The 25,157-nt window shown below is 38.4% G+C and overlaps 1 protein-coding gene across 2 annotated transcripts in view; it reads right to left on the bottom strand.

Annotated features, from left to right (window-relative positions):
- PPP1R1A (protein phosphatase 1 regulatory inhibitor subunit 1A) overlaps positions 1 to 25,157 on the bottom strand; it is a 283,151-nt gene that overhangs the window by 130,181 nt on the left and 127,813 nt on the right. For both annotated transcript variants that reach the window (XM_053708264.1, XM_053708265.1), the window contains exon 2: positions 10,597 to 10,657. In XM_053708264.1, the coding sequence (XP_053564239.1) occupies positions 10,597 to 10,657 (61 nt within the window). The remainder of the gene's footprint in view (positions 1 to 10,596; positions 10,658 to 25,157) is intronic.

Below are 25,157 nucleotides of genomic sequence, written 5' to 3'. Positions count from 1 at the left end.
AAGTAGATTCTAATCTATATGTGCCAACTATTTAGCCAACATCCTTAACTAAAAAGGTTTAAAACCTATAGCAAAATGAGTAAGAAGTGCACAATTAGGTCTATGTAACACAGTGTTTTTATCTGAGGTATATAAACTTCTGTAATAAACATTATTACTATTTTGTGTCATAGATCAAAATAAATTGACCAATATGACAAAATCAGAAAACATAGCAGATGTAGAACATGGATTAATGTCCTTCACAGCTTTGATATCATTTGCTGATTTTGCATTGCCTCAGTCAGCAGAGAGAAAGCAGAAGCCTGACTGCACAAAGCAGAAGAAAATGCTGTGATTGAGAAGATGGAGCCTGTATGAGCAATTCATGCATCTCCCAGTAAATCCAGAAAGATGAGGGCAGCATAAATAAAATGCTATGCACCTGCTTAAAGGGACGCTGAACCCACATTTTTTCTTTTGTGATTCAGATAGAGCATGAAATTTTAATTTTAATTTTCTAATATACTCCTATTATCAAATTTTCTTCATTCTCTTGGTATCTTTATTTGAAATGCAAGAATGTATGTTTAGATGCCGGCCCATTTTTGAGGAACAACCTGGGTTGTCCTTGCTGATTGGTGGATTAATTCATCCACCAATAAAAAACTGCCGTCCAGCATTCTAAACACAAAAAAAGCTTAGATACCTTCTTTTTCAAATAAAGATAGCAAGAGAACGAAGAAAAATTGATAATAGGAGTAAATTAGAAAGTTGCTTAAAATTGCATGCGCTATCCAAATCACTAAATAAAAAATTTGGGTTCAGTGTCAAAGTTAAACTTGAATGATTTAGATAGAGCACATGTGTCTCTTGTGATTGGCTAACTGTGTGTTCATATAGCTGCCAGTACTGCAATGCTGTTCCTTCAGCAAAGGATAACAAGAAAATGAAGCAAATTTGATAATATAAGTAAATTGGAAAGTTGTTTAAAATTATATGTTCTATCCAAAATCATGAAAGAAAATGTTGTGGTACTCTAATGGTGCTGCCAAAAGAGCTATGTCTTTAATGTGCAATCATAATGTCATAATCTTAAAGGGACATGAAACACAATGTTTTCTTTTGTGATTCAGATAAAGTATACACTTTAAACAACTTTTCAATTAATTTCTATGATCAAATCTAAATCATTCTCTTAGTATCCATTTCAAGCAGCAATGCACTACATGGAGCTAGCTCAATACATCAAGTAACCCAATTGCAAGAGGCATAGATATGCAGACACCAGCAGTTAGCTACCAGTAGTATATTGCTGCTCAGGAGCATACCTAGGTATGATTTTCAACAAAACATACCAAGAGAACAAAGCAAATTATATAACAAAAGTAAATTAGAAATTTATTTAAAATTACATGTGCTGTCTGAATCATTAAATACATTTGAGTGGTTTCATGTGTCTTTTATATTACAAAGGCCATTTCAATGACATTGGTAGCTCCAACTTTAACTACTAAGGGCCAGATTATAAATTTGCATTGCTGGGAAGCATTTCGCTCACGAGAGTGCGCTTCCTTAGGCTCCAATGGGAGCCTCGTTTGGATGCAGTAAGAGACTGCATCAGAACATCTTGAAGCGAAGGGGTAAGTAGCGCAGCATATTTTTAAATATATATTTTTATGGCTATAAAAATATATATTTATGTGTTAATATGTGTATTTATATTCTGATAGACCACAATGTAAAGGCACTTTTCAGTGCTGTTTTTTTTCTAACACCCCACTCCCACCATCGTTAGACCCTAAAAACTTACTAGTGTAGTTGTTTTTTATTGAAAAAAAGGTACATTTTGTTAAAAATAAAAAACTACAATTTTGAGGTAATTTGGGGCACTTTTAGTGATCGTATCTCTGGTTAATTTGCTGAGCACTAATTGCTACGGCAAGCCCGCAGTAGCAATAACCAGCCACTTGTAATGGCAAATTTGTCGTCTGCGGGTCTGCGACAATTTAGTGCTTTACTTGTAATCTAGCCCTAAATGTAGGGTTCATGTTAAAGGTTTGGGCGGGCGTTTCCATGAGGGTTTAGGATTATAATATATAGATAGAGATTACATTGTGGAGCAATGTATGAAAATATTCAGCAGGCGTAAAGTGATTTTAAGCATTCTTTCTGCTGCAGGTTTGCATACTTCCTAGTTCCATTTTACAAGTATACAAAATGTCATCAGGTGTTCCCCAACTAGGAAGTTTATAAAAAAAAAAAAATGGATTTCATATCTCTTTAACTCCTTACATATTATTATGTCACAAACTATTTTATCAATATTTTCACAGTTAAAGCTATCAGTTTAAAAAAAAATTTAAAGTGACTTTGGGGAAAAATAATGGGCGAAATTACATATGCTGTGTCACCCGCAAAACCCGGCGACACCAGTTTTTAATCCGGTATTGATATCACATATATGGTGCCGCATATAAATATGGCTCATATATTTCACCCATCACCTGCTAATTTTACTCCCATAAACTAACATAGAACCGCGTCGCAAATCGGTATCACATGTTAAGCGCAAGGACTTACACAGGGAAAATGGAGACATTTTACTCCATTTTCAGTTCGCCACACATGTGATGTATATGTGAGCACCGTATCTATTAACCCCTAATCTGCCAACCCCCACATCACAAAGTATCTAATTAAGCTTTAAACCCCTAAATCGCCAACCCCCCACATCACATTAAACCTAATTAACCTATTTACTCCTAAACCGCCAACCCCTCCACAACACAAATAACTAATTTAATTACTAAGCCCCCTAACCTAACACCCCCTAAATTAACCCCAATTACATAAAATTTAAAAGTTACAATTAAAATAAAAAAACCTAACATTACTTAAAAAAACTAAGATTAAATTAAATAAATCTAAAATTACAAAAAATAAAAAAGTCTAAAATTACAGAAAAAAATATACCAAATTATCAAAAATTTAAAATTTAAACCTAAACTAATACCCCTATGAAAACAAAAAGCCCCCCAAAATAAAAACACCCCCTAATCTAACACTTAACTACCAATTGCCCTTAAAAGGTCCTTTTGTAGGGCATTGCCCTAAAGTGATCAGCTTTTTTACATTAAAAAAAGCAACAGTAAAACCACCCACCCTCCAAACCTTCCAAAATAAAAAAAAACTAACACTAAAAAAAACTAAACTACCCATTTCCCCTAAAGAAGCATTTGTATGGGCATTGCCCTTAAAAGGGAAATCGGCTCTTTTGCAGCCCCAAAAATCCCTAATCTAAAAAAAAAGCCACCCCAAAAAATAAAAAAAAATCCTAACTCTAACCCCCAAATAGGTACTCACCGTTCCTGAAGTCCGGCGGAGAAGGTTGTCTTCCAGTCGGTGATAATCTTCTTCCATGCAGCGATATCTTCTTCCAGCACGGGGACCTCTTCTATCTTCATCCAGGACCAAGACGAAGCGGAGGTGACCGCGGAACAAGACTGGCGACCGCGGAGCCATCCAGTGTGGAGCATCATCTTTGTACGATCACCACCACACACTGAGGATTGAATGCAATGTACCCATTTATATTTGGGGTACCTTGCATTCCTATTGGCTGACATTTTCAAATCAGCCAATAGAATGTGAGCTACTGAAATCCTATTGGATGTTCAAATCATTAATGCATTAGTTAATTTTATGTAATTGATATTAATTTAGGGGGTGTTAGGTTAAAGGGCTTAGTAATTAAATTAGTTATCTGCATTGTGGGGGGTTGGCGGTTTAGGAGTTAATAGGTTAATTAGGTTTAATGCAATGTGGAGGGTTGGAGGTTAAGGGGTTACAAGTGTAATTAGGTTTATTGCGTTGTGGGGGAATGGCGGTTTTGGGGTTAATAGGTTAATTTGATACTTTGCGATGTGGGGGATGGCGAATTAGGGGTTAATACATTTATTAGTATGATTGCGATGTGTGAATGGCGGATTAGGGGTTAATACATTAATTAGTATGATTGCGATGTGTGTGAATGGCGGATTAGGGGTTAATACATTTATTAGTTAGATTGCGATGTGGGTGAATGTCGGATTAGGGGTTAATATATTTATGAGATAGATTGCAATGGTGGATTAGGGTTTAATACATTTATTATTAGCTGCGATGTGGGGTGAAGGAGGATATAGGGGGTTTTGTCGGGTCGGGTTTATTTTTGGGAGACAGGTTAGACTGTTACGTGAGATTTAACTTTTTTTTTCATATGCGCCGGCAGTTTCTAAACTGCTGTAAGCCACTGGCGACTCCAGAAATCTGTATTTACGCACATTTCTGGACATCGCCAGTTTATCCAACTTAAGGCAGTATATGAACTGCTGGCGCGGTTTTTGTGATTCCCCGATGGGCAAGGGGAAATTACGGGCAACGCGGATTTCAGCAGTTACGCTGAAGCCTGCGCCTGATATGTAATCTCGCCGAATGTGTCCAAGGTTGCTGGCTACCAACTTATTTCACTGATCAAAATATACAAACATCAGTTGTATTAAAGGGTACAACATATAATGTAAAGTAAGTTTCCAATTTAATTCTGTGATCAATTTTAATTTGTTTTCTTGTTATTCAATGTTAAAAAGCAGGTAGGCTCAGGAGCATGCACGTATCTGGAGCACTATATCACAGCTCTTTTGCAAGAATGTTTTTAAAATTTTAAACTGTGCAAACCGCTGCTCAAAAATATTCTTTCAAATCTGATGCCATATAATTCTCCAGGCACATGTACGCTGCCTACCTATCGGCTAGATTGCGAGTTTTGCGGTAAGAGCTGCTCGGTACTAACTTGCAAGTTATTGTCACCGTTCACTTACCTACAGTGCTGGTATTACAGGTTTACAAAAACCCAGCGTTAGCAGGCAAGAAGTGAGCATACAGCAAAATTGAGCTCCATACTGCACTCCAATACCAGCGCTGCTGTGAGCTGCGGTGAGCTGGTTTTACGTGCTTGTGCATGATTTCCCCATAGACTTCAATGGGGAGAGCCGGCTGAAAAAAAGCCTAACACGTGCAATAAAGCAGCATAAAGCTCTGTAACGCAGCCCCATTGATTCCTATGGGGAAAGAAAATTTATGTTTACACCTAACACCCTAACATAAACCCCGAGTCTAAACACCCCTAATCTGCTGCCCCCCCATGTTGCCGCCACCTACCTACATTTATTAACCCCTAATCTGCCTCCCCCAATGTCGCCACCACCTACATTACACTTATTAACCCCTAATCTGCTGCCCCCAAAGTCGCAGCCACCTACATACACTTATTAACCCCTAATCTGCCACCACAATACTAAATTTATTAACCCCTAAAACTAACCCTAAGTCTAACCCTAACCCCCACTAACTTTAATGTAATTAAAATAAATCTAAATAAAACCTACTATTAATAAACTAAATAATTCCTATTTAAAACTAAATACTTACCTGTAAAATAAACCCTATGCTAGCTACAATATAACTAATAGTTACAATGTAGCTAGCTTAAGTTTTATTTTTATTTCACAGGCAAGTTTGTATTTACTTTAACTAGGTAGAATAGTTAGTAAATAGTTATTAATGATTTACTAACTACCTAGCTAAAATAAATACAAATTTACCTGTAAAATAAAACCTAAACTGTCTTACACTAACACTTAACCGTACACTACAATTACATAAATTACAATTCTAAATTACAAAAAAAAAAATACAATTAAATTACACAAAATAAAAAAATAAATTATGAAATATTTAAACTAATTACACCTTATCTAATAGCCCTATCGAAATAAAAAAGCCCCCCAAAATAAAAAAACCCTATCCTAAACTAAACTACCAATAGCCCTTAAAAGGGCCTTTTGCGGGGCATTGCCCCAAAGACATCAGCTCTTTTACCTGTAAAAAAAAATACAAAGAACCCCCCAAGAGTAAAACCCACCACCCACACAACCAACCCCCAAAATAAAATCCTAACTAAAAAAACCTAAGCTCCCCATTGCCATTAAAAGGGCATTTAGCTATTTTTCAAGTGCCCAAACCCTAAACTAAAAATAAAACCCAACCAATAAACCCTTAAAAACGCCTAACACTAACCCCTGAAGATCCACTTACAGTTTTTGAAGACCCAACATCCATCCTCAATGAAGTGGCAGAAGTCCTCAACAAAGCGGCAGAAGTCTTCATCCAACTGGGCAGAAGTCTTCATCCAGACGGCATCTTCTATCTTCATCCATCCGGCGCGGAGCGGGTCCATCTTCAAGACATCCGGAGTGGAGCATCCTCTTCAATCGACGTCTTCTTCAACAATGAACTCTCCTTTAAATGACGTCATCCAAGAAGGCGTCCCTTGAATTCCGATTGGCTGATAGAATTCTATCAGCCAATCGGAATTAAAGGTGAAAAAATCCTATTGGCTGATGCAATCAGCCAAAAGGATTGAGCTTCAATCCTATTGGCTGATCCAATTAGCCAATAGGGGTGAGCTTGCATTCTATTGGCTGTTCCAATCAGCCAATAGAATGTGAGCTCAATCCTATTGGCTGATTGGATATGTTCTGTTTATTCATAAATACAAATTTCTACATATATCTGGTGGTATTTTGGTACAATATATATTTCCATATATATAGATAATTATATATATGAATATATATTTAAAAATACATTGAACATATTTTGCTATGTGCAGAAAATTGGATTGTAAAAAATATACATTAAATACACAGTATACCACTTTATTAAATATGAATATTGTTTATGTTTTCATCTACTTGACTGCAAAGGGTTCCAATGCACTTATATATACAGTATGCCTATATATGTAGAAATATGTGTTTATATATGTATATATGTTTGTAAATACATAAATATACATATAAATACATTTGTACACACACACACACACACACACACACACACACACACACACATATATATATATATATATATATATATATATATATATATATATATATATATACAGTATATACACAGTATCTCACAAAAGTGAGTACACCCCTCACATTTTTGTAAATATTTTTTTATATATCTAATATATATATAAAAAAATTTGTATTAAATAATTTTATTAGATGGTGTTTTATGATTGTAACTATACAGTTATCTATCGGCCCACTGGCCCAGCATCACAATTTCTGGACCACTTTGAAGCCTGGCTTCCACATTTTCTCTCTTCTAATGTCCCTTCTCTCATCTTAGGGGACTTCAACATACCCCTTGATAAGCCTAACACACCTGCTGCCTCTAAACTTCTATCCCTTACCACCTCCTTAGGCCTGTCCCAGTGGACAACATCTCCAACACACTTTGAAGGCAACTCCATAGACCTGGTCTTCACAAATCTCTGTGCTGTTTCCAACTCCCTTAACTTCCCCTTTCCTCTCTCAGACCACCATCTATGAACTTTCTCTCTCACTCTACCTGCTACATCTTTGCAAGCCCCCAAAAAACTGCTACCTCACAGGAATTTAAATGACTTGGATCTCACAGACTTTTCCACTCAACTGAGTCCTCTGCTCTCTGACATTTCATCCCTCTCTTGTCCAACCCTCGTGACTCTACAGTATAATTCGGCACTAAAATCAACACTTGACAAAACTGCACCCTCCAGTCTTCGACGTACATCAATCACTCAACGGCAACCGTGGCACACTAAACAGACCAGATGTCTTCAGCGATGCTCACGGGCGGCTGAACGGCAGTGGAGGAAATCACGCACCTTTGGTGATTTCCAACATTAATAATTCACCCTTAAGTCCTACAACTCTGCCCTCAGCCTGGCAAAACAAGTCTATTTCTCCTCCCTCGTGTCATCTCACGCATCCAACCCCAGAAAACTGTTCTCAACCTTTAACTCCCTTCTACGTCCGCCTGACCCCCGCCCACTACCAACCTCACTGCTCAAATTATTGCTGATCACTTCAAAAATAAAATTGACACCACCATTAGAAAAGAGATCTGCACCTCGCACCCCGCAAACCCAGCAATCCTACCCACCCCTTCTATTAACAAAAATCTATGCTATTTCCCTCCTGTAACAGAGGAAGAAGTCTCTGCACTCCTATCCTCGGCTCCTCTCACAACCTGCCCACTTGACCCTATTCCTTCACGACTTATTCCCCCTCTCTCTGCTTCACTAACCCCTACCCTAACTCATCTCTTTAACCAGTCCCTCACTGCTGGCACATTTCCTGACACATTCAAGCATGCGTCAATCATACCAATTCTAAAAAAGCCCTCGCTTGACCCCTCCACGCCTTCTAACTATCGACCGGTCTCCTTACTTACCTTTGCTTCAAAATTACGACTAGTAAACGACTAGTCTATAATCGGCTAACTCAATTTCTCACAACTAACTCCTTACTTGATCCACTACAATCTGGTTTCCGCCCTAAACACTCAACAGAAACTGCTCTTGCTAAAGTAACAAACGACCTGTTATCAGCCAAAGCAAAAGGCCATTCACTCATTACTAATTCTTCTTGACCTGTCCGCAGCTTTTGACACAGTTGACCATCCTCTCCTCCTAAAAATACTACATTCATTTGGCATCCGAGACACAGCCCTCTCCTGGTTTGCATCATATCTTTCAAACCGCTCGTTTTCAGTTTTCTTTAACAACGTATCTTGTGATCCTATGCCTCTCTCAGTTGGAGTACCGCAAGGCTCTGTCTTGGGCCCCTTGCTTTTCTCTCTTTATACATCCTGCCTTAGAAAACTTATAGCCTCCTTTGGATTCCAGTACCACCTATATGCTGATGATACCCAAATCTATCTTTCCTCTCCTGATATCTCTCCCTCTTTACTCAACCTGATTTCTGACTGCCTCTCTGCAATTTTCTCTTGGATGTCTTCACACTACCTCCAACTCAATCTGTCCAAAACTGAGCTGCTTCTTATTCCCCCCTCTTCGAGACATCCAACACCTGACATTTCTCTGTTGGTTGGAAACTCTATTCTCAACACCTCACCCCAGGTCCGCTGCCTTGGGGTCACACTAGTCTCAGAACTCACATTCAACCCACATATACAAACGCTTACCAAATCCTGCCGGTCACACCTGCCGGTCATATACTCTTAAATGGCCTTCCAAAACACCGCCTCTCCTCCCTCCAATCTATTATGAATGCTTCTGCTAGACTCATCCACCTAAGCCGACAATCTACATCAGCTGCTCCACTCTGCCAGTCTCTACACTGGCTCCCCATACACTCCAGAATACAATTTAAAGTATTAGCCCTAACCTACAAAGCACTCAACAGTCTAACTCCCAACTATATCTCCTCTCTCATCGTGAAATACTCCTCATCCCGTCCTCTTCGATCAACCTCTGACCTACGTCTCTACACTCCTGTTATTTCTACATCCCACTCCCACCTCCAAGACTTCGCACGTGCTGCTCCTTTCCTCTGGAACTCTCTACCCCGCTCCATCAGACTGTCTCCAACCTTGTATAGCTTCAGAAGATCCTTGAAAACCCACCTATTCAGAGAGGCTTACCATCTCTCCTCCATCAGCATCCGAACCAAGCTAATACATGTACATGAACTGCCTGACTTACTGCTGCAAATACAACCAATGTAACAAGCTACCCCAACCTTATGTCTCTGCACCCTAAACCTATAGACTGTGAGCTCTCCGGAGCAGGGCCCTCTTCCTCCTGTGCTAGATTTGTTTAGTCTTGTTATGTTTTGTATTGTATCACAAATCTTTGTCATTGTATACCCCTATCACTGTACCCAGCGCTACAGAATTTGGCGGCGCTATACAAATAAATGATAATAATAATAATAAGACTTTGTTATGTATTTTGGATGTGTTTTGTGACATTTGCTTATTTTGTAAAACAGTTAACCAGAGCTCTGAGAAAGCGGTAATCATTCTAGCATAAATTGAGATTGCGCTTAAAGGGACACTGTACCCAAAAATGTAATTTTGTGATTCAGATTGAGCATGAAATGTTAAGCAAATTTTGAATTTACTCCTATTATCAAATTTTCTTCATTCTCTTGGTATCTTTATTTGAAATGCAAGAATGTAAGTTTAGATGCCGGCCCATTTTTGGTGAACAACCTGGTTTGTCCTTGCTGATTGGTGGATAAATTCATCCACCAATAAAAAAGTGATGTCCAGAATACTGAAACCAAAAAAAAGCTTAGATGCCTTCTTTTTCAAATAATGATAGCAAGACAACGAAGAAAATTTGATAATAGGAGTAAATTAGAAAGTTGCTTAAAATTGCATGCTCTTTCTGAATTACAAATGAATAAATTTGGGTTCAGTGTCCCTTTAAGCAATCACGCTTACATTCAACTTGTAATATGAGCAGTAAACCCAACGTGCCCAAACACCTGTGATAAGCCCCTTTTCGCTTGCGTATAACTGTTAAAGTGCCACTCGTAATCTGGCCTAAAATATGAGGTATAAAAATACTGTGGTAGATTTTATAGCGGAGAATTAAAACTGGCAGATTTAATGTGTGCATCAGCATCTCCTACTGCTATTAAATGTTGTGTTTTGCTGTCTCCAGCTGTAGAAGAACTTGCTTAATGTGGCATCTGTCAGTTTTACCTGGGGATGACTGGTCACCGCTCAAGACGAGAGTAGCTGGGGTTGGTCTACGTCTGCGGATCTAGGAAGAAAAATAATACAAGGACAAATATAAATATTCTAAAATTGCTATTATTAATATTAGTAGTATTAATGTGCACAATAGATAAAGTCAAGACAAGGAAGACCGACTAGAATACAGAGATGACCCCCTGTCGATTTTGGGGACTTGCACCATAGAAATCTTTGTATACAGATGGTCATAGACAAACATTGAAATGGAAGAGGGCGTATAGAATGAAATAAAACTTAACATTTATAAAAGGTGTGTCAAAAATATATTGGACTCGACTGTCCCATATAAAAAAGTATTAAAACCACAAAATTGCAAGCCTGCCTCCCTATATAAAACAACCATATCACACTATTAATGAATGGAAATCCCTATATACTAGAGCGAGGGTCAGCACAAAATGGGTAATTATGCACACCAGCCAGTGTACTGCGAGTACAAAAGATCCCTATTGTACTAAAATGCCAACAGGTTTAAATAGTCTTTGGCAGCACTCCGGGCTGGTTATTTAAAAAAACACTGGGTATTCCTGTGCTGCATCCTTTGTATTGATACTATTTAAGCGGTTCTATTTGCCCAGACAGGCTAATAAATTACCAAGTGATAGACATATGCAGGAAGGCAGAGCGAACATTTTATATACATTTTAACAATTGCAAAATGATTACATTATTATACCTATTCTGGTTTTAGGATTTTCATTAGACACCACTGATTACAGGAAGATTTAAAGACACTGATTTTTTTATAGTCAATTACGTAGTATCCATCTATCTCTCATGCGGTGACTCATGTCCAATGCCTGAAAATTTCTGAAATGCATGTGGAAGATCACATTAATAACCTTTCAACAATCCCAGTCATCATAATTGCAATGGCTTTAAGCCGGACCACACAAGTAAACACTCCAACTAAAATGATGTCAGCTCCTAAATCAGATTTCTTGTAGTTATCCAGTCATAATTAGGAATAAACTGTGGTTACTATTATTAGTATTTTGCTCCTTTGACAGCAACAGATCTCCAACACTGTGGGTGTTGGGGGTTTGAGACTAAAGTAAGTGGTTGGGGGTTGGGATAGTATAGTAAGGGTTAAAGTGAAAAAAGTGGTTATGATTGTTTTTTGTGCGTTAGTTTAGACAGTTTAGTTTGGTTAATTTTCTGGGGAAAACTGGTGGTTAGGTTTATTTGAAAAAGAGCTTATAGTGTTATTTGCAAATAACAGAGTCAGATGAAGCATTATTAAAGGGACAGTCTACTTGAAAATGTGTATTGTTTAAAAAGATAGAAGTTTTGCATAACCAACAATATTATATTAAGACACCTTTTACCTCTGTGATTACCTTGTATCTAAGCCTCTGCAGACTGCCTCTTTATCTCAGTTCTCAGGCTTGCATTTTAGCCAACTAGTGCTGACTCATACATAACTCCATGGGAGTGAGCATAATATTATCTATATGACATACATGACAAAACAGTGTCTAACTTTGAAGAACTGTCAAAATGCACTAAGATAAGAGGCAGCCTTCAACGGCTTAGAAATCAGTTTATGAGCATACCTAGGTTTAGCTTTTGTCAAAGAATACCAAGAAAACAAAGACAATTTCATGATAAAAGTAAATTGGAAAGTTGTTTAAAATTGCATGTCCTATCTGAATCATGAAAGTTTAATTTTGAATTGACTGTCCCTTTAAGTAAGCGTTATCTCTTCCAGCCTCGCTGGGGACAATGGTAAAATACAGTTTTTAGAACAACATTACAAGAAAAAGGGGAAAATAAAAAATGTTTTTACAGCATTTTCTTTACTATGCTTAATTAAATATTTTATGGGGGATTTAATTTAAAATTTAATGTTGCTTCAAAAGCACCATATAGCAATAATAGCAATATTCTGAACAATGTATACATTTTGGTATGTATTATTTTTAATCAATGATTTATTTTAAAATTTAGAAGAATATTATTAGTATTAATAAAGTAAATTAATGGGTTAGAATGAATTACATTTTCTAATCATCTCTCACATATTTCTCTTAACCCTTTGGTTTTTAACAATAAAATTATTATTATTATATAACATTTGTCTTTCAGTGTTCAGAATTGCTCAGTTACTATATTTTTAAATATTTCAATAACAAATACAAATTTACATATCTTTGAGTTCAATTGTTAAATTGGTCAGTTAAAGGGGATGCATATCAATTTAAAATAGAAGCTTTTTTACAACATTCTTCCATTTTTAAAAATGCATCTAGTAAAATTCATGACTGTTTTTCAGCAGCATATACACATATGTTGAGGGCCTCATGCGCCAGTATTTACCAGTATGAACAATAAACAATACACAGCACCCCCAATAGGGATGGGTGAATGTGTAAATTTCTGAATTTCGAATGTTAGAACGAATGTTATTATCGAAATTCGAATTATAAATCCGAATGTTGATAAGAACGAATATTCTTAAAAATTCTATAATCGAATGCTATTTACAGTTTTCGAACGTCACTTTCGAATTTGAATGTTTATAATTATATCGAATGTCCACATTTGAAATTTCAAATTTAACATTCTATTTAACAAATACTATTCAGAAGTTCAATAGTTCATGTGGTAGGGAGGGAATCTAGTAAATTGATACATAATAGATACAAATATATCATTTCAAATGTTTCTATATAGAATATTGCATAATTTGAATACTGTATAACATTTAAAGAAAGCATTAGAAATACTATTACAAACATATAAATTCGAATTCGAATATTGCATAATTCGAATATTACATTTAAAGAAAGCATTAGAAATACTATTACAAATATAAATTTGAATTTTTCGAAAAAGAATATTTTCGAATGTAATTGTAAAATTCGAAACTGAACATTTGAAAATCGAATGTTAGAATGTTATGTAAACATTCGAAATTCGTTTCAAATGAAAAAATGTGTTAAAATTCGTTTAATTTTTCGAATGTTGCGAAACATTTGCCCATCCCTAACCCCCAACTCTATTAGCTTGAAAAACGGTGCATGAACCCTCAGAGCATATGTGCGTATGTCACTGAAAAACAGTAATTACTTTTACTAATGAAGATGTGCTAATGAAAGTATATCGAAAGTATATTGCAAAAAATGTTTATATTTCAAATTGAAATGAACCCATGCATTCAGTTTTGATCTTTCTATCCCTTTAAGTGCCTCAGTCTATTGCTGTGACTGTTTGGGGGAAATGGTAATGTAATGTACATTTTGCTCCCTTAAAACTGTGAGAATTGAATTCACACAGATAGCAAAATAACAGGATTACTGGGCAGAAAAAGAGCAGTAAGGACTTTATAAGTATAATCGTCTTAGTAAATTGACAGACTTCTGAAGACCAGGCAATCATAGGGTTGAGGAATAAAATATTAATCATCGAACACATCCAAATTATAATTAAAAGTCATTCGGAATTCCATTTTACAAATTGGAAGTCTCATCTGCTAGATAATCCATTGCTGTAATGTGACTTAAATGAAATTATATCCCGGTGCAAAAGCTTGTAATTTGTCATAGTCTAAAAAAATCATGATGTTAAAAATAGCTAGCTATCTTTCCTATTAGTAAGTGCCAAATAATTTTATATACATACATGTGTATATTGTAAAACATGCTAATGCTAAGGGTTCAAAGCCAGTATTCTGGTAATAAAGGACATATTACAACTGGTGTAATAAGGTCTAAAAAGTAACAACTCTTTTCCCCACTGTTCCAATACTGTTCTTACAGGGTATTGTAGCATTACCTTAAAGGGACAGTTTACTCAAAAATGTTCTCCCCTTTAATTTGTTCCCAACGATCCACTTTACCTGCTGGAGTGTATTAAATTGTTTACAAGTAGCTCCTTTACCCTTATATTGGCATTTGAAATTGTTGATTTAGCATGTGGTATCCCCACCTATTCTGAAAGTTTGTGGCCGCGTGTACCAGCTATAGATAAGCTTTGTAAACACAGCCAGCAGAAGAAATTACACTCCCAGGGCGATATAGCAGAGATAAGGTAATAAAATGTTGATTTTCGATTGTTCTCTCAAAGTACTGGTGATTGTTTTAAGGACAGATATAAGATAAAGAAGCAGGTATATTTGCACAATGTGATACAGTAATGAGATCGGATTATACCTACAAGCTCAACCCATTTTATTAGGTTGTGGCTTCAAAACACAAAATCAGAGCTTTAATATACACAAATAAGCCTTAAAAGGCTAATTTTCATACATTTTTTACTCTGCAGTTGGTAAAAAAAAGCAATTGTAAACACATTAAGGGAAAAACTATTTTACAGTATACTGTCCCTTTAAATCACTCGTTTTCAAATCTGTACTCAGACCTCCCTAACATTCCACATTTTGAGGATATCTGATCTGGAGCAGAGGTTAAATAATCAGCTGGCAGTATACACCAATTATAGATACTGCTTTAAAGAAGAATATGCACAAATACTGATATAAAAGTCCAGTATAAAACTCTTTAAAAACTTATGTAGAAGCTCCTAGATTAGCACTGCTGATGAGGTTAGGATGGGAAAGGGACTGGTAAAGCATGAACAGTCAGACGCTCCCCTCCCCCGCATATGAGAAGACCCATTACACAACAAGGAATCTGTAGACTTCAGTATACATTTAAAACTTTGGCGCTTGGTTAGAAGTCTGAAAATCAGCACAATGTTATTAAAAAATAAGCAAAACTATACAATGTTACAAAAACACCCCCGTATGGGCTATATAAATGGGTCATCTACAAAACATTTATGCAAAGAACCTATAAGAAACAGGTAACTATAAAAGTGAATTACTAGAGATGTAGAGCTGTCTTATATCTACATCAGAGATAAAAATGACATTATACAGGCCCCAATTTACTATTAAATGGATGGACAAGGTTCTGAGATAGGGAAACTGTCAGCCTATCTTTACAGCAAGTGGGCAGCATATGCTGTAGTCCACAGCCTGCAGTTATCATTGCACAAGTAAATTCTTGTATAGTGCTGTCCCCTGTCAATTACTTTGAATGAATCAGTTAAAAAAATAGTAAAGTCAAAATTAAACTTTTATGATTCTGATAGAGAATTTAATTTTAAACAACTTTCCAATTAACTTTGATTATTAAATGTGCTTTGTTCTGTTGGTATCTTTGTTGAAAAGCATACCTAGGTAGGATCAGGAGTGGCAAAGTACTAATGGGAGCTAGTTACTGATTGGTGACTGCACATATCTGTCATTAGCTCAGCCAATGTGCTTAGGTAGTTCCCAGCAATACACTGCTGCTCCTTCAACAAATGATGCCAAGAGAATGACACAAATTTGATAATAGAAGTAAATCGGAAAGTTGTTTAAAATCGTATACTCTATTTGAATCATGTCCCTTTAAGAAGCAACCACAAGAGCTCCGCTATTTAATAAATGAAGCCCATTAACTGCTCACATGTCAAAATATTGGGACAGAATATGGGGCCAAATTATCAAGCTCCGAATGGAGCTTGATGCCCGTGTTTCCGCGCGAGCCTTGAGGCTCACTGGAAACAGCAGTTATGAAGCAGTGGTCTTTAGACTGCAGCTCCATAACTGGTCAGCCTGCTCTGAGGCTGCTGACATCAATCTGCCTGATCCTATATGATTGGGCTGATTGATACCCCTCTGCTAGCGGCCGATTGGCCGCGAATCTGCAGGGGGAAGCATTGCACAAGCAGTTCACAAGAACTGCTTGTGCAATGATAAATGCAGACAGCATATGCTGTCGGCATTCATTAATGTCTGTCGGACATGATCCGCTGAGCAGATAATGTTGGACAGACCGATGATAAATCGGCCCCTATAAGTGAAGCTCAAAATATAACTTTGCCTAAGTGATATTTGCGCTCCACTTTGTAATAGCAGCGGATGCAAATGTGTGCTGGTATTACAGGGGAGGCGCAATGCGAACGCGATCTCGCATTGCACAAAAGAATTGTGCTCACAAGAGCACTCTTCCATAGGCTCCAATGGGAGACATGGCATGAGAACGTAGTGCAGCGAAGGGGGTAAGTTGTGCAGCAATGGGCAGCAAATGTTAATATATATGTATAAGAATATATACATATATATTTATGTGTTAAAGGGGCAGTAACCTTACAAACTAATGTAATATAGCTCTGCACATAGTGCAGAATTATATAACATTAGCTTACCGGCACATTTATACAGTAACGTATTGCAGAGAAATTTTATGTAAAAGTTCCTTTTTCCAGAACGCCGCTTCTTGCTCTACTGAGCGGGTCTGGTTTTTCCACAGCACATCGCGGCAACACTGTCTAGTCACAGTGTGCCCGGTCACGCCATTAAAATGAATGTAGCTCGCTCCTGCTACTAGACCAGAGCAGGAGCGAGCTACATTCATTTTAATGACCAGACCCGGCACATTGTGACTAGACAGTGTTGCCGCGATGCACTGTGGAAAAACCAGACCCGCACAGTAGAGCAAGGAGCGGTGTTCTGGAAAAAGGAGCTTTTACATAAAATTTCTCTGCAATACTTTACTGTATAAATGTGCCGGTCAGCTAATGTTATATAATTCTGCACTATGTGCAGAATTTTATAACATTAGTTTGAAAGTTTACTGCCCCTTTAATATATGTATATACACATATTAACACATAAATATATATGTATATAATCATTTATTTATTTTTTTTACCACATGGAATTTAGTGAAAACAGTCTATTACTCCATTTGTCCCAAGAATTGCAAAGCTAGCAAAACAACAATAACCTTAAAGGGACACTGAACCCACATTTTTTCTTTTGTGATTCAGATAGAGCATGAAATTTTAAGCAACTTTCTAATTTACTCCTATTATCAAATGTTCTCTTGGTATCTTTAGTTGAAATGCAAGAATGTAAGTTTAGATACTGTCTCATTTTTTATGAACAACCTAGGTTGTTCTTGCTGATTGGTGGATAAATTGATCCACCAATGAAAAAGTGCTGTACAGAGTACTGAACCAAAAAAAAAAAACTTAGATGCCTTCTTTTTCAAATAAAGATATCAAGAGAAAGAAGAAAAATTGATAATAGGAGTAAATTAGAAAGTTGCATGCTCTATCGGAATCCCGAAAGAAAAAAATTGGGTTCAGTGCCCCTTTAAATTGAATAGTTTCCCTGTCCATGGTCCTAAAGATTTCAACCTACATATTTGCCTTTGTTGTAACTATTCTCTTCTAAGTTTCAATTTTTCTTCAGAAACATTTTTCACATTAAACAGATCATTAAACAGATCATCTTCATCTAGAAATTTTTATATGTCACTGTTAATTCCTGCAATTGATTAAACACCTAATTCCATAATGGAGAACTATTAAAAGACACCTACTGAAGCAGTTTACATTCTTTAAAAGGCAGTGCCCAATCCTATATAATAAAAGGCCAAGTGTGTTTGTCCGAAGCTGTCATGCGCAGTAGAGACAGCACGAGGACAAACACACCTCGCCTTTTGAGTCCCTAGCTGATCTGCGGCAGAAGTGGGCATGGTCAGGCGTGAGCGGGGGCGTGGCGGGCATGAAGGGGGCTTGGCCGGATGTGAATGACCTGAAGGGGTGTGACCGGGCATGAAGGGAGATAGAGAGGGGGAGTGAGAGGGGGAGAAAGAGGGGGAGAGAGAGAGGGAGAGAGGGGGAGAGAGAGGGGGGAGAGAGAGGGGGGAGAGAGAGGGGGATAGAGAGGGGGAGAGAGGGGGGAGAGAGGGGAGAGAGAGGGTGGAAAGAGGGGAGAGAGAGGGAGGAAAGAGAGGGGGGAGAGAGAGGGGGGAGAGAGGGGAGAGAGAGGATGGAAAGAGGGGAGAGAGAGGGGGGAGAGAGAGATAGGAGGGGAGAGAGAGAGGTGGGAGAGAGAGGGGGTAAAGAGGGGAGAGAGAGGGGGGGGAGAGAGAGATAGGAGGGGAGAGAGAGAGGGGGGAGAGAGAGGGGGGGGAAAGAGAGGGGGGAGAGAGAGGGGGGGAGAGAGAGAGAGAGAAGGGGGAGAGAGAGAGAGGGGGAGAGAGAGGGGGGGAGAGAGAGGGGGGAGAGAGAGCGCAAAAGAGAGGGGAGAGAGAGGGGAAGAGAGGGGGGGAGAGAGGGGAGAGAGAGGGTGGAAAGAGGGGAGAGAGAGGGGGGGAGAGAGAGATAGGAGGGGAGAGAAAGAGGGGGGAGAGAGAGAGGGGGAAAAGAGAGGGGGGAGAGAGGGGCGGAGAGAGAGAGAGAGAGAAGGGGGAGAGAGAGAGAGAGAGAGAGAGAGAGAGAGAGAGAGGGGGGGGAGAGAGAGAGGGGGGGAGAGAGAGGGGGGAGAGAGAGCGCAAAAGAGAGGGGAGAGAGAGCACAAAAGAGAGGGGAGAGAGAGAGCACAAAAGAGAGGGGGAGAGAGAAAGCACAAAAGAGAGGGGGGAGAGAGAGCACAAAAGAGAGGGGGGAGAGAGAGAGAGCGTGGGGAGAGAGAGAGAGGGGGGAGAGAGAGAGGGGGGAGAGATAGAGAGGGGGAGAGAGAGCAAAAAAGAGGGGGGAGAGAGAGCGCAAAAGAGAGTGGGGAGAGAGCGCAAAAGAGAGGGGGGGAGAGAGAGCGCAAAAGAGAGGGGGGAAGAGAGAGCGCAATAGAGGGGGGGAGAGAGAGTGCAAAAGAGAGGGGGGGAAGAGAGCAAAAGAGAGGGGGAGAGAGAGTGCAAAAGAGAGGGGGGAGAGAGAGCACAAAAGAGAGGAGGGAGAGAGAGCGCAAAATAGAGGGGGGAAAGAGAGCAAAAAGAGAGGGGGGACAGAGAGCGCAAAAGAGAGGGGGGAGAGAGAGCGCAAAAGAGAGGGGAGAGAGAGCACAAAAGAGAGGGGGAGAGAGAAAGAGCAAAAGAGAGGGGGGAGAGAGAGAACAAAAGAGAGGGGAGAGAGAGAGGGGGAGAGAGAGCGCAAAAGAGAGGGGGAGAGAGAGCACAAAAGAGAGGGGAGAGAGAGAGCGCAAAAGAGAGGGGGAGAGAGAGAGCGCAAAAGAGAGGGGAGAGAGAGCGCAAAAGAGAGGGGGAAGAGAGAGAGCTCAAAAGAGAGGGGGAGAGAGATCGCAAAAGAGAGGGGGGAGAGAGAGTGCAAAAGAGAGGGGGGAGAGAGAGAGCGCTAAAGAGAGGGGGGAGAGTGAGAGTTCAAAAGAGAGGGGGGAGAGAGAGAGCTCAAAAGAGAGGGAGGAGAGAGAAAGTTCAAAAGAGAGGGGGAGAGAGAGAGCAAAAGAGAGGGGGGAGAGAGAGAGAGCAAAAGAGAGGGGGAGGGAGAGAGCGCAAGGGGTGGGACCGCTGTACTGCAAAAAATGGCCTGTGTGAATGGGCTTTAGTACTAGTTATCTATATATTAAAGGAAAGTATCGTCAAATCTTCCCTGCATGTTCACAATCAGTGTTCAATCTGGCATGTTTTAGCATGGAGATCATTATGTAAGTCTGATAATTCTGTACTTAAAATTTTGTTTCCCAGTGCCTCTGTAACTTTACGGTAACAGATGGTTTTATCATTTTTTCAGTGTGTTACTGCATATTAGTAAAAAGAACATTAAATATAGTAGAACAGTACAGGGAGTGCAGAATTATTAGGCAAATGAGTATTTTGACCACATCATCCTCTTTATGCATGTTGTCTTACTCCAAGATGTATAGGCTCGAAAGCCTACTACCAATTAAGCATATTAGGTGATGTGCATCTCTGTAATGAGAAGGGGTGTGGTCTAATGACATCAACACCCTATATCAGGTGTGCATAATTATTAGGCAACTTCCTTTCCTTTGGCAAAATGGGTCAAAAGAAGGACTTGACAGGCTCAGAAAAGTAAAAAATAGTGAGATATCTTGCAGAGGGATGCAGCACTCTTAAAATTGCAAAGCTTCTGAAGCGTGATCATCGAACAATCAAGCGTTTCATTCAAAATAGTCAACAGGGTCACAAGAAGCGTGTGGAAAAACCAAGGCGCAAAATAACTGCCCATGAACTGAGAAAAGTCAAGCGTGCAGCTGCCAAGATGCCACTTGCCACCAGTTTGGCCATATTTCAGAGCTGCAACATCACTGGAGTGCCCAAAAGCACAAGGTGTGCAATACTCAGAGACATGGCCAAGGTAAGAAAGGCTGAAAAACGACCACCACTGAACAAGACACACAAGCTGAAACGTCAAGACTGGGCCAAGAAATATCTCAAGACTGATTTTTCTAAGGTTTTATGGACTGATGAAATGAGAGTGAGTCTTGATGGGCCAGATGGATGGGCCCGTGGCTGGATTGGTAAAGGGCAGAGAGCTCCAGTCCGACTCAGACACCAGCAAGGTGGAGGTGAAGTACTGGTTTGGGCTGGTATCATCAAAGATGAACTTGTGGGGCCTTTTCGGGTTGAGGATGGAGTCAAGCTCAACTCCCAGTCCTACTGCCAGTTTCTGGAAGACACCTTCTTCAAGCAGTGGTACAGGAAGAAGTCTGCATCCTTCAAGAAAAACATGATTTTCATGCAGGACAATGCTCCATCACACGCGTCCAAGTAATCCACAGCGTGGCTGGCAAGAAAGGGTATAAAAGAAGAAAATCTAATGACATGGCCCCCTTGTTCACCTGATCTGAACCCCATTGAGAACCTGTGGTCCATCATCAAATGTGAGATTTACAAGGAGGGAAAACAGTACACCTCTCTGAACAGTGTCTGGGAGGCTGTGGTTGCTGCTGCACGCAATGTTGATGGTGAACAGATCAAAACACTGACAGAATCCATGGATGGCAGGCTTTTGAGTGTCCTTGCAAAGAAAGGTGGCTATATTGGTCACTGATTTGTTTTTGTTTTGTTTTTGAATGTCAGAAATGTATATTTGTGAATGTTGAGATGTTATATTGGTTTCACTGGTAAAAATAAATAATTGAAATGGGTATATATTTGTTTTTTGTTAAGTTGCCTAATAATTATGCACAGTAATAGTCACCTGCACACACAGATATCCCCCTAAAATAGCTATAACTAAAAACAAACTAAAAACTACTTCCAAAACTATTCAGCTTTGATATTAATGAGTTTTTTGGGTTCATTGAGAACATGGTTGTTGTTCAATAATAAAATGAATCCTCAAAAATACAACTTGCCTAATAATTCTGCTCTCCCTGTATAATCAACATGTACATAATAAAAAGACAATGCAAAAGAACTATAAAGGCTCTGACACACTGCAAGCGATGCGGCGCGAGGCGAAGCAGCTGCTTCGCTCCACGTCACATCGCTTCTGAAGTTCAAATGTTTCATCTCTGAGCACTCAGCTACGCGTCCTGACGCAGCAGAGTGCTCAGAGATGAAAAGGCAGGACACACTGAGCGCACACAGCCGCATGTACATGCTGCACGTCGCTCCGCATGCAGTGTGTCACAGCCTTTAATTTCAAATGAGCAGTAGATTCATACATGTATACACTGTGAACCCTTGCATATGCTCAGTAGTTTCTGGTGCTTAGGAAGTGTTCACATAAAAAGAATTTGCACTATTTGATAATGGAAGTAAAATAGAAAGAACTTAAAACTGCATGCTCTATCTGAATAATAAAAAAATATTTTTTTACTTTAGTGACTCATTAAGTTGCTGGGGGCTATTTAAAAAAATCCTCTCAGTAACTTAGTATATACTTGGCTTGTTAAAGAAATAGCATCAGTCTATTTGCAGTTAGTTATAAAGAAAGCCTTCTTGTTTTTACACTAAAATAATGGTGTCTTTGTCAGTTGATAAACTATCTGTACTAGTTTGATTATCATTGTTTACAGTATGAGCAGCACAACCAACTCCAACTATGTTCAAATTAACTTTCTTTTTCATCTAACGCTACAAAAGTGTCTCAGTTGTAAGCAGAGAAAACAAATTCATTGTCTCTCAATGTGTAAAGCTGATATCTTACAGGACAGGAACAAGCATCAGGTATTTATGGCTTGAAGTATCCACGACCACTGATAATTTCTCTTTTTCAAGTTCATTGCTAAGTTTTGTATAAAGCAAGGACATTCACTATAAAAGCCTCACGCTTGGGGGTATATTTATGAAGCAGCGGATGCTGCTTATTCCACGCTAGCTTTCCACCGGAAACTTAAGTTAAAAAGCATAAGACTGCTGCTCCTTAACTTGTTCGCCACCTCTGAGGTGACGGGCAGCAATCATCCCGATCAGATACGATCGGGATGATTGACACCCCATGCTAGCGGCTGATTGGCCGCAAATGTGCAGGGGGCGGCATTGCACAAGCATTTCACTAGAAATGCTTGTGCAGTGATAAATGCTGACAGCGTATGCTGTCGACATTTAGCAATGTTGGGCGGACATGATCCGCTACAGCGCTGTCCAATGACTATAAAGAATAGCTAAGTCTGACTTTATGAAACACAAACAAACCTTTAACAGAATGGTGATTTTTAGACATGTGCACGGGCAAAAAAATAGTTTTGTCTGAAAGATTTGTTTCAGATTTTTTTTAAAGATTGGGTTCCAACTAATTTTGTCCATGCAGGCATTCGGTTCGGATGAATATAGGATTCAGATTCATTACCCTTATTTCCAATGGGAAAAGCTAATATAAACAATTAATATTATCAAAACTCTTACATTATAGGATTCGAACAATTAAAAGAACCCATTTTTTATGTAAAAAGAACATACAAACTCCTGTATGACTAAAATCCAGGATTTAGTGCCTGACCGGATGTCCTTAACACGAGTCATTAGTAATACTTTAGCAGGATTGGACAGGGGACGATGGACAAAAGAATGGTTAGACCCCCTGTACGTCATTACAAACAAAAGACTCGACAAATCAACAAAATGTTTACTAATTTGCATCTATCTGAAGCCCGAATGCACATCACTAGTGATTTCCTTCATCACGTTTCCGTTGCTTCATCATGAACTAGGTTAAATTTTAACTTATGAAATGCTCTCTTCAACATAGAAGGCAATTTTATAAACAGATGTTTGCTGTAATGTGTTTTACCCCTCTCAGATGTCTCACAGGCACAGTTTTCTCGAGTTTTCTTCATATGCAATTTGATAGCCTACCATGGCCCAGTATGTATTGCCAAGCAATAAAGAAACGTTGCAGTGATTACTTGTGTGGAACATTTTATTGCTGCTTGCTATAGTGTACACACCTATCTCTATTTTTGAACTATTATGTAAGTTATTCCAGGAGCAGTATGCCATTAGTTGCAAATTGATCCTGTGTTTCAGTGGTTTATCACAACTGATGTTCTGAACCTTTATGTTATGACCAATGGAAATTATAATGCTAAGATCAATTGGAAAGTGTTGGGGCTCCTTTGTAGAGAGAAAGATACTTTAATAGGAACAGGCTTCAGTGAAGAGTAACTAAGTGTGAAGCTAGTTTTGAATTATTGACAAATGCTTTCATAACAGCAGTCCAAGGATGTTTTTCAACACTTTGTTAATGATTTATAAGGACTGTGTAATGAACTGTACTGAATATTCATAATCATATAATTATATGAACATCACTTTGGAGTTTGCTATTATTAATCCAGTTTATTTTTATTAGATCTATTCTGGACTACATCACAGCTATTTATAGAGGTGCTATATATAATGATATTCTTTAATAACTTCACTGAATTGAGATTACTATTATAAGCTCATTTGTGCTGTTATTCATATCTAACAATATGGATAAAGTTTATAGTTTTAAAAAATGTAAGCATTTTAAGCAATGAGAAATGTTACCCTACTTATTTAAGATTTCTATAGTATTTAGTGATTACCAACACATTAACATTTATAAATAAGGACTTTGTGGCATTTTGAGTGCACCTTCATCATAGTTATTTTGAATTTTTTTAACTTTATATAGAAGTAACATGAAAGGGTGGAAAAAATGACCAAAGCTGAACTGTGAGAGACAAAAACATTTTTTTCATCATAAGAAAAAATGTGCAGTGCAATTAACGTATTCAACAATAAATTCAATATTATAAAAAGTGTGAGAAGCCATTGTGTACACTCATGATATTTATTTTCTTATATTTTTGGAACCATATTGCTCAATATTCTCAGTATGCAGCTGCTTATGGGATAGTAAATTTGATTGTTTGCAAATAAATCCATTTATAGATTTTTGTATATTTTTAATATTTTCCAATGTATTTCAATGGGGCTTAGCATCATTTATTGACTGAATAACTGATGCCATGGCAACACTTTCAGCTGTAATTGCTGCTAATTATAGAAGCTTCCAGAGTGCCCTTTTGCAAGTTTTTAAAAATAATCTATATTGTTATCACTTAAACATGTACCTAGCTAGCCTTATAAATATCCAGTGAATTTTTGATACAGCTTAAATAAAATGGGAAACATATAAAATAAATATCTGTCGTGGATTTATGTTTTAATTACTGGATCCATTTTACAACAGGATTCAAATCTATGCTTTTGGTGGAGTATCCTATCTAGGTTGCTATAACAACACATGAAGCTAATAATGTTGTTACT

Source organism: Bombina bombina, chromosome 3, assembly GCF_027579735.1.
Source record: "Bombina bombina isolate aBomBom1 chromosome 3, aBomBom1.pri, whole genome shotgun sequence".
Lineage (NCBI taxonomy): Eukaryota > Metazoa > Chordata > Amphibia > Anura > Bombinatoridae > Bombina > Bombina bombina.
This window is presented reverse-complemented; position numbering and strand designations above follow the sequence as displayed.